The 10,446-nt window shown below is 40.8% G+C and overlaps 1 protein-coding gene across 6 annotated transcripts in view; it reads right to left on the bottom strand.

Moving 5' to 3' along the window:
- Positions 1-10,446, bottom strand: part of nme7 (NME/NM23 family member 7) — a 259,259-nt gene that overhangs the window by 908 nt on the left and 247,905 nt on the right. For all 6 annotated transcript variants that reach the window (XM_063050744.1, XM_063050742.1, XM_063050743.1 and 3 more), the window contains one exon: positions 550-657. In XM_063050744.1, the coding sequence (XP_062906814.1) occupies positions 550-657 (108 nt within the window). The remainder of the gene's footprint in view (positions 1-549; positions 658-10,446) is intronic.

Genomic DNA, 10,446 nt, shown 5'->3' with positions numbered 1-10,446 from the left:
GGAGGGGAGGGGTTTAATCTGCCAGTAGTCGAGTGTAGCTATGCTGAGAAAGCTCCCTGTGCTACATTGGACTGTTACTCCAGCTGTAGCACACTGGGTGTAGCTTTATAGATTGGGCAAACATCTATTTGGATGTAATTAATATAAAAGTTATTCTTAGGATTTCCTAACAGCTTTAAATGGTAATAATCTGTGAATTGTCATAGTTAAGAATTTGTTTTGTGAAATTATTTTGGTTTTGGGTTCCAGATGCTGGGTTAGGGAAATGCAGTCTCTAGTTGGTTATACAGAGATGAAAATAGCTGAGAGAGCTGAAAGATAAGTTTGATAACACTGAGGAGCAATTAAAACAATGTAATTATAGTTCACATCACTTTTAACCTCTATCCATTTTAGTTGAGGCTCTTCAATAACAACCTTTCAATTTGGCTGTGTTGATTTTAGTGGGATTTTTAGGTCATTGAGCAAGACTATATTTGGGTAGAAGTTAGTTGATATATCAACCATTTTGTTCATAGATGCCACCTGTAAATTTTTTTTTCCCCCTACCTCCAGAACTCCATCTTCAGGAAGGTCTGTACAATGTACTGCATTTTGAACTTTAGTTTTTCCATACAGAGCACGTAAGCTGCGAGGCCGTAGGTGACGAGCTATTTCCTACAAAAGTAAGAGTGATTTAAATAGACTTTAAGAAGCCAGACAACTAATTGCCTTTTTCCAATATTGCAGCCTATAGTTTTAAGTTTCTATGCTTGTCAAATCCATTGTATTGAAGCATAACATTGGTATTGAAAACCCTACTTGAAGGATTAAGAGATGACGTGTTAGAAAAATAAATCCATTCTTTCTGTGAAATCAAGTAGAAATCCAATTCTTAGTATGAAAATGACATTTTAAAAATAGGAACTTCAGGAGGATGGCTATGAATGGTTTGCCTAGTCTTGGGCATTCAGACATTGACTTCTGACATTACCCCCAAAAACACTCCTGTGCTGGATAGTCTATTGGCCATTTAATGGCCCACCATTCATGGTAATGTTGGGACCCCAGACCTTATCTGATCCAGTGTTTGTGGAATTTTATTACATACTGCTTTTGCTGTTAAGAGTCATAGAAAAAGTACAGGGCTGAAATTGGCCCATCTGGTTCATGCCAAACCATTTAAACTGTCCACTCCCATCAACCTGCACCAGGACCACAGCCCTCCAAACTTCTCTTAAATGTTGAAATTGGACTTGCATGCACCACTTGTGCTGGCAGCTCATTCTACACTCTTATGCCCCTCTCAGTGAAGAAATTTCCCCTCGTGTTCTAAAATTTTACGCCTTTCATCCTTGAGCCATGCCCTCTAGTTGTGGAAAAAGCCTGCTTACATTTACCTTGTAATTACCCCTCAATTTAGTGTATCTCTATCAAATCTCCTCTAAGTCTTTTACCTTCCAAGGAATAAAGTCTTAACCTATTCAATCTTTCCTTATAGCTCAGGTCCTCCAGACCTAGAAACATCCTTCTGAATGATGTTTGTACTCTTCCAGCCTTATTTACATCTTTGCTGTAGGTAGGTAACCAAAACTGCACACAATACTCCAAATTAGGCCTTACCAAGGTCTTGTGCAACTTAAATATAACATCCCAAATCCTGTTACTCAATATTTTGATTTATGAAGGCTAATGTGCCAAAAGCCGCCTTTGCAACCCTGCAACCTGCGACCACTTTGAATGAATTTATAGACCTATATTCCCAGATCTCTTTGTTCTACAGCACTCCTCAGTGCCCTACCTTTCACTGCATAAGACCTACCCTGGTTGGTCCTACCGAAATGCAACACCTCACACTTGTCTGCATTAAATTCCATCTGCCATTTTTCCGGCTGGTCCAGATTCCACTGCACGCCATGATAGTTTTCCTGGCTGTCCACTACACTTTCCATCTTAGTGTCATCTGCAGTTAAGCACATCATTATCCAGATCATTGCTGTAGATGATGAACAACAATGGACTCTGCTCTTACCCATGTAGCACTCCACTAGTCACAGGCTTCCAGTTAGAGATGCAGCTATATCCTACCACACTTGCACTTTCCCCACAAAGCCAATGTCTAACCTAATTTAATACCTCATCTTGAATGCCAAGCAACTGAACCTTGACCAACCTCTCATGCAGGAGTTTGTCTAGTGCCTTACTTGTACATGTAGACAACATACACTGCCTTGTCTTCATCAACTTTCCTGGTAACCTGAAAAATTCTATAAAATTGGTTGGACACGACCTATCATGCATGAAGCTGTGGTAACTATCTTTAATCAGTCCATGTCTGTCCAAATACTCATATATTCAGTCCCTCAGAATAACTTCCCCACTACCAATGTCAGGCCCACCGACCTATAATTTTCTGGTTTATTTTTAGAGCCTTTCTAGAATAGCAGAACAACATTGGCTATCCCTATTCTCTGGTACCTCACTTGCCACTGAGGATGATTTAAATATCTCTGCAAGGACCTCGGCAATTTTTGCACTTGCCTCCCGCTGGGCCTGAGGGATCACCTTGTCAGACCCTAGGGATTTATTCACCCTAATTTACCTCAGAACAGCAGACACCTCCTTTGTAATCTCTATAGGGTCCACGAAGTTGATGCCACAGATCTACTGTTAATATAGTCTTTTTAGCTTCTACGGGTTAGCACTTTAATTTTAGCATACAGATTCTCCCAGTTTAAGATGGAATTCCATTCCTGAGAATTTTAACCCGAACAGTTCACAAGTCAGAAATACATTGAACAACCAAGGGCAAAGTTGTTATAATCAGTTTAATGTAACCATTCAGATTTCTCTGAAGGATACTGTTGCAGGATAATTAGTATTCATTCTTAATTTGTTTTCTGTAGTAAATAGTTTTAATAACAGCAACTCCATCACTCTATGCATCCTAACACTTTGTATGCATAAGCTGCTTATAAAAAGTGCAACTTCCAGTGAACCAGAGTTGACAAGGCCAGATTTTATTGTACAACTCTAATAGTGCTGTAGATATTAGAGGGGAGCCTTTCTGAATCACTGCTTTTCAATGGGGTAACAGCTTTTCGTCCATACTTAATTCTTGTTTTCACAATATAGTATATTTCCCTGAATACTACATTAATTTCTACTCTCCATATTTACCTATTTCCAACATTGCAACTGCATTTACTGACATGGACTCTGCAGTTTTGGAATCTAATACTATTTACATTTCTAAATTGAGTTAAAAACTCTATACTTCTTCAGGTTTTAGAGATTTAGCTTTAGACCTTCCCACACATTGGTTCAAAAGACATGCACAGGAGGTGAATACCAATGAATGAAAAGGAATTGCTATTTAGTTGTGAATGACAAGAGGCTTTAGTAACATGCATCAATGAAACACTCTCTGGGATCTGTAATGATAATGGATACAAAAACAATGGTTTTAGTTGTTGCCAGCTGGTCATTATAGCAGTAGTACAGAATGCAGGATCTCTTCATCGAAGGAGTCTTGGCCTAAATATTCATTCCTTCAGCCTCAATCTAATCTTAATCCATTCATATGGCTGTTTGCTGACATCTCTAACATTTAGTTCTTTTCTCCAACTCTTGGAAAAATGAAACCTATTTCCTGACTTGGGTGGGGTTCATGTGATAAATAACATATATCACATAAATGTCAGACAGTGGGCTCCAATAGTGAGAGAAGCTCCAACCAGCTACATTAAATGGCATCATCACTGAATCCCCCACCATTAGCCAACTGGAGGTCCACTATAGATCTTGGCCAAATAGTACACTTTCTGGGTCAAAATGCCACTCCAGTGATGTATGGAAAACAAAGGTCAACTCTGAATTCTAACCTGGAAGATTAAGATACAATAGGTTATAAACATTCCCCATTTTGTGTGCTATGGAGTAAAATATTCTTAATACTGTGGATTAAACACAATACAACAGTGGGAAAAAGTAACCTTTCTGACTAAATCTGGAGAATGTGGGGATAAGGGGTGAAGATATTATGCAGAGATTCAAGTTGAAGCTTCCATCTGCATAGATGCTGTCACCACCTTTTGTTTGGATCCATTGTCAGTCTGCAGATTAATAAGGATCTGTGACCTATCTGAACCCTCTCAAGTGCCAGAGTGAATTTCAGTATGTTATGTTTTAGGTAAAAGTTGACTGATAGATGGTTCATTTCTTAAGGGCACTGGGAATGTGGTTCAAAGAAGCTAGGGTATGCCAAAAGCTCATCAACTTGCAGACTAGTTGCATGAATTTCACAGTGTAGAACACTGGCCATGATGAAGCAGAAGTTGGGATTGTGGCAGCAGTGCTCCTATCACAGAAAATAACTTAAGGAAGGCACCTTTGGTCTTACTGCAGCTATGGCCCAGGCTCCACAACAATGCATATTATGGGCCTGGAACCAGTGTAAAAAAAAATCTCACCCTTACTGCTTTTCTATTTCATGTGGAGAGAAACTGCTGTAATGCTAATACTGAAAACAAATTAAGTGATACATCTTGTATTGTGAATAGTGACATGAATGTATTATCAATATTTGTAAAACTTATGCACAAAGAATAGTTTAGAAGGAAAAAATACATCATACTTGGCCGACTGCGAATCAACGTGCAAATCCATTGTCTACATCATACCATAGAAACAACCTTGGATGGAAACCCAACACAACTAACCAAATCAACATCATGGCAGCAAATAGACATCTGAATATTGCACTCACAACTTCTTTAAACTTATCACATCTATATATTAATTCCGGAGTGCAATAGACGGGCTCTGCTTCAACGCCATTCAGGGACCTTGAAACAAATTGCAATAGAGCAAAATGCTGTAAGAGTTCAGCAGGCCAAGCAGCATCTGTGGAGGCAAAAAATGTAATTTGGCTTTTCAGGTCAAGAACCTATAGTTCAGAGTTGAGAGGGACGAGGAAAGATTGGCAGAATAGAACAACCTGAGTTAAGGGACTATAGCTGGTAAGTAGAATAGGGGAGGGGTGGGTGAGTGAGAATGAAGGGGTAATGGAATCAGATGGGAGGAGGGGGATGAAGAAGATGATCAAAGGAAGAAGAAAATTGTTGAGTGTGTGTGGGAGAAGAACACTGGATGTCTAGATTACCTGAAATTGGAAAAATCAATGTTCATACGATTGAGTTGTAAGCCACCCAAGCAGAAAATGACGCACTGGCTGTTATAGGAGTTGGAAGGAGAATGCAAGATGGCCACTGTAGACACAGTGCAGGTCCTCTGCAAAACAGTCACCTAGTCTACACTTGGTTTTACTAACAGCGAGGAGGCCACATCATGAGCAATGAATGCAGCAGATTCAGGTTGAAGAGTTGGATGCCACAGTAGCATAGCGGTTCGTGCAACACATACAACTTCGGAGTTCAATTCCAGTGCCATCTGTAAGGAGTTTGTACGTTCTCCCCATGACCATGTGGGCTTCCTCCCAAAGTCCAAAGACACATTAGCTAGTAGGTTAATTGGTCATTGTAAAGTGCCCTGTGACTTAGGCTAGTGTTGAATAGGTAGGTTGCTGGGCAGTGTGGTTCACTGGGCCAGAAAAGCCTCTTCCACACTGTCTCTAAGTGAAATAAAATAAACAAATAAGTTGCAGACAAACTTCTGCCTCACTTAGAAAGGCTGCTAAGGTTCTTGGAAGATGAAGAAAGAGGTAAATGTTAAACCTACTACGCTTGCAGGGCATCCATCATTAAGGACCCTTGCCATCCCCTTTCTCATTATCACCATCAGGGAGAAAGTACAGAAGCGTGAAGACCCACATTCAAATATTTTAGGGACAGCTTCTTGCTCTACCATAGGACTACCTTGCTATTCCTTTTTTCGCACTCTATTTATTACTGCAACATACAGTAATTTTAATATTGTTAAAAAACTAATTTCATGATACATGTTAATGATTAACTTGATTGAAAGAAGGTGCTGGATAACAGATTAGAGTGGGTGGAGACAGTATAAGTGGACTAGGAGTTACATATAGATTGATCAATGTGAAATAACAAAGGTTGTAGAAAGGGGAAGGTTTTACCAATTGTTGGAATCACGCTGGAAATGGCAAAAGTAGCAGAGAATTGTGTGATGAAAAGCAAGGACCAAGGGAACCCTACTCAGGGTATGCAGACACTGAAATCTGGAATGAAAAAAAAGAGCAGCTTCTGAAGGAATTCAAGAGGTGAGTAGCATCTGTGCGGGGAAATAGACAGTTGATATTTTAGGCCATTGAATGTTGAAACACTTAATCTGGACTGAAAGAGTAGAGGGTACGTAGCTAATAAAAAGAGGTGAGGATGGGGGTGGGGTAAGAATTGGATACAGATGTGACATGTTTGGAAGAATGGAGTCAGGTGCAGAAGTACATATGGAGATGGGGAAAGAGTCTAAGAGGTGGAGGCAACAAAGGATTGCAGATTATGAAATCTAATATTGGTTGAGAGCTGACATAGGGGAAATGTATGTGCGAGGACCCTATCATCTGTGACAGAAGGAAAGGTCTGCTTCTGGAAAAAAGTGGACATTGCAGTAGCCTATGAGCATAAGATCTTATCTTGAAATAATGATAAAGAAATTGAGGAAGACACTGAATTTTCCAATTTCAGATAACTCACTCCCCCAGTGTTGTCCTCCCACATATATTTAACATATCCACCTATTCTCCTTCTCCCTTTTTTCATCTTCCCCATCCCAAACCCCATTATTTCCACCTATCACCTACCAGCTTCTATCCCAACCCCTATTACTAACAAATTGACAGTCTTTCCACTTCTCGCTCAGTCATGATGCTAAGTCTCAAACCAAAAAGTTAATTTACACCTTTTGTCTCCACAGATGTTGTTTACTCACTGAGTTCTTTTAGTATTTTGTTTCTTGTTCCAATTTCCAGCATCTGCAGTTTTTTTCATCTTTGTATAAAAGAGCAGGTCTCATAATTAATGCTACATTGAAAGCTACCCTTCTTGGTAACCTCTAACCTCTGGAGAATAATGGGTTAGTTCTTTAAATGTTTACTATTATCCTCAATCACATTTATTATCAAATTTCCATTCTATATTGTCCTATGCAAATTTCATAATTTTATATCAGACTTCGTTTAAGCCTGAAGTCCTTGTTTTAGATTTATCCACATCCATCAACATGCTGAACCGATTCCATGGACTTATCCTCAAACCCATTATTTGCCAGTCAGTTAACTCATTTGACATGAAGATCAAAATCCTCCACGTGAACATTTACTCTTGTCACGTGCTCTTCTGCTTCCTGCCCCATGCTCTGCGCATACTATTATTACCGTTGGGAGTCTACAAATTACCCCTAGTGCTTTCTGCTCCATGCTACATCTTGGCTATACATCCCAGTTTTGGTGAAGGGTCAGAGATACAAAATATTGACTGTTTTTCTCTCCATAAATGTTGTCCCAGCATTTTCTATTTATGCTTCAGATTTCCAGAACCTGCAATTTTGTTTATTTTCATTAGCTTTACCAAATTTGGTTCTGCACTTGCAAGAAATTTTGACCAGGATGGTATATATAATACAATACATAGAAACATAAAAACATAGAAAATAGGTGCAGGAGTAGGCCATTCGGAATTCGAGCCTGCACCGCCATTTATTATGATCATGGCTGATCCTCCAACTCAGAACCCCGCCCCAGCCTTCCCTCCATACCCCCTGACCCCCGTAGCCACAAGGGCCATATCTAACTCCCTCTTACGCCTAAGAAAAGAATGGATCATGATTAAGACAAGTTCTAACACTGAGACAATTTATCTATATTACATTAAAGGGTAAGACAAGACTGTGTTTCTGGTATAGGGTTTGAAAATCAACCCTCTGACCAAGGCATATATCTAAAGTTAGTTACGTTTTACTTAAAAAAATTATTTCATGGATTGAAAAGAATGAAAATTGTAGTGATATATTTTTACAGGCAAATAACACCCAGATCTTATTTATCAGACTTTTACTTCTACATCAATTATTCTCACAAAGGTCTCGTTTATCCTCAGCTTTTACCTAGCCACCAATGATTCACCCTTCCAACAAGCTACTATATAATCCACTTCCAATCAAATGTTTCACCGTTCTTGACCAACAGGCCCATTCTTCCTTATTCTACTATCCCATTTGCTGAGTATTATTCTCTTGTAAAGCTCCAATATAAAAAATGCCTTTCTATTTATTTCCTTAAACTTCAGTGTCCACTGCTTCAAAAACAAACTTCTTAACTTGCATAGTAATTCACATATAGCTTCTCCAAATTAGTACATTGTATTCACTACCTGAGAAAGGGAAGAACAGGCTGAAATCTGTCTGTGCTTCTCTTCATTTGGCTTCATTTTTCAAGTGTAGAATAGGCATCCAAGCATCTAACAAGGTACCTTTTTGCACATTCCACCATAAAGGCTCCTACATTAGTGCCCTTGGCACATTTGTGATGTGGGTAATATGTTCTTTGCATTTCAAATGCAATCTTGACAAACATTTCATATCTAAAAAATTTTTTTTTTTTGATTCGGAGCAAGAAGACTGCGCGTGGAACAGCTAAGGATTTCCGGAGCGAAGATATTTTACTACTCGGGGTAAAAGAGAGGCAAGACTGCACAGGCACGTGACATCAGCCAGTAGAGCGGGAAAAGTTTAAAAAGACCGCCATATCCAGCGGGCAGCGGAGTGAGAGGGTAGCAGATTGATAGGGCTTTGGCTCAACGGGCTTAAGCAGTAACGAGGCGAGGTAGCCTGTTAATTGCGGAAAGGAAGTAGGTGAGTGAGGCCGTTTTCTGTGCTCGGTATCAGATGTGGGAGGTCCTGGAGTCTCTCAGCCTCCTGGATGGCCATATCTGCACCTGGTATGTCGAGCTGCAGCTCCTAATGGACCACGTTAGGGAACTGGAGATGCAGCTCGATGACCTTCGTCTGGTCAGGGAGAGCGAGGAGGTGATAGAAAGGAGTTATAAGCAGGTGGTCACACCGGGGCCATGGGAGACAGACAAGTGGGTAACAGTCAGGAGCGGGAAGGGCAAGAGTCAGGTACTAGAGAGTACCTCTGGGACTGTACCCCTTGACAATAAGTACTCCTGTTTGAGTACTGTTGTTGGGGGGGGAACAGCCTACCTGGGGGAAGTAACAGTGGCCGTGCCTCTGGCACAGAGTCCGGGCCTGTGGCTCAAAAGGGTAGGGAAAGGAAGAGGAAGGCAGTAGTGATAGGGGACTGTATAGTTAGGAGAGCCAGAAGGGGCCATGAGAAGGCCTTGGCGGGTAGGATTAAGAAAAACCCCAAGGCATTCCACAAGTATGTGAAGACCAAGAGGATAAGACATGAAAGAATAGGAACTATCAAGTGTGACAGTGGTAAAGTGTGTATGGAACCAGAGAAAATAACAGAGGTACTTAATGAATACTTTACTTCAGTATTCATTATGGAAAAGGATCTTGGTGATTGTAGAGATGACTTGCAGCAGAATGAAAAGCTTGAGCATGTAGATATTAAGAAAGAGGGTGTGCTGGAGCTTTTGGAAAGCATCAAGTTGGATAAGTCGCCGGGACCAGATGAGATGTACCCCAGGCTACTGTGGGAGGTGAGGGAGGAGATTGCTGAGCCTTTGGCGATGATCTTTGCATCATCAATGGGGACGGGAGAGGTTCTGGAAGATTGGAGGGTTGCGGATGTTGTTCCTTTACTCAAGAAAGGGAGTAGAGATAGCCCAGGAAATTATAGACCAGTGAGTCTTCAGTGGTTGGTAAGTTGATGGAGAAGATCCTGAGAGGCAGGATTTATGAACATTTGGAGAGGTATAATTTGATTAGGAATAGTCAGCATGGCTTTGTCAAGGGCAGGTCGTGCATTATGAGCCTGATTGAATTTTTTGAGGATGTGACTCAACACATTGATGAAGGAAGAGCAGTAGATGTAATGTATATGGATTTCAACAAAGCATTTGATAAGGTACCCCATACAAGGCTTTTTGAGAAAGTAAGGAGGCATGGGATCCAAGGGGACATGGCTTTGTGGATCCAGAACTGGCTTGCCCACAGAAGGCAAAGAGTGGTTGCAGACGGGTCATATTCTGCATGGAGGTTCGGTGACCAGTGGTGTGCCTCAGGGGTCTGTTCTGGGACCCTTACTCTTCGTGATTTTTATAAATGACCTGGATGAGGAAGTGGAGGGATGGGTTAGTAAGTTTGCTGATGACACAAAGGTTGGAGGTGTTGTGGATAGTGTGAAGGGCTGTCAGAGGTTACAGCAGGACATTGATAGGAAGCAAAACTGGGCTGAGAAGTGGCAGACGGAGTTCAACCCAGACATGTGTGAAGTGGTTCATTTTGGTAGGTCAAATATGATGGCAGAATATAGTATTAATGGTAAGACTCTTGGCAGTGTGGAGCATCAGAGGGATCTTG

Source organism: Mobula hypostoma, chromosome 6 (genome assembly GCF_963921235.1).
Source record: "Mobula hypostoma chromosome 6, sMobHyp1.1, whole genome shotgun sequence".
NCBI lineage: Eukaryota > Metazoa > Chordata > Chondrichthyes > Myliobatiformes > Myliobatidae > Mobula > Mobula hypostoma.
The sequence above is the reverse complement of the archived record's forward strand: the minus strand, read 5'-3'. Positions and strand labels throughout refer to the sequence as shown.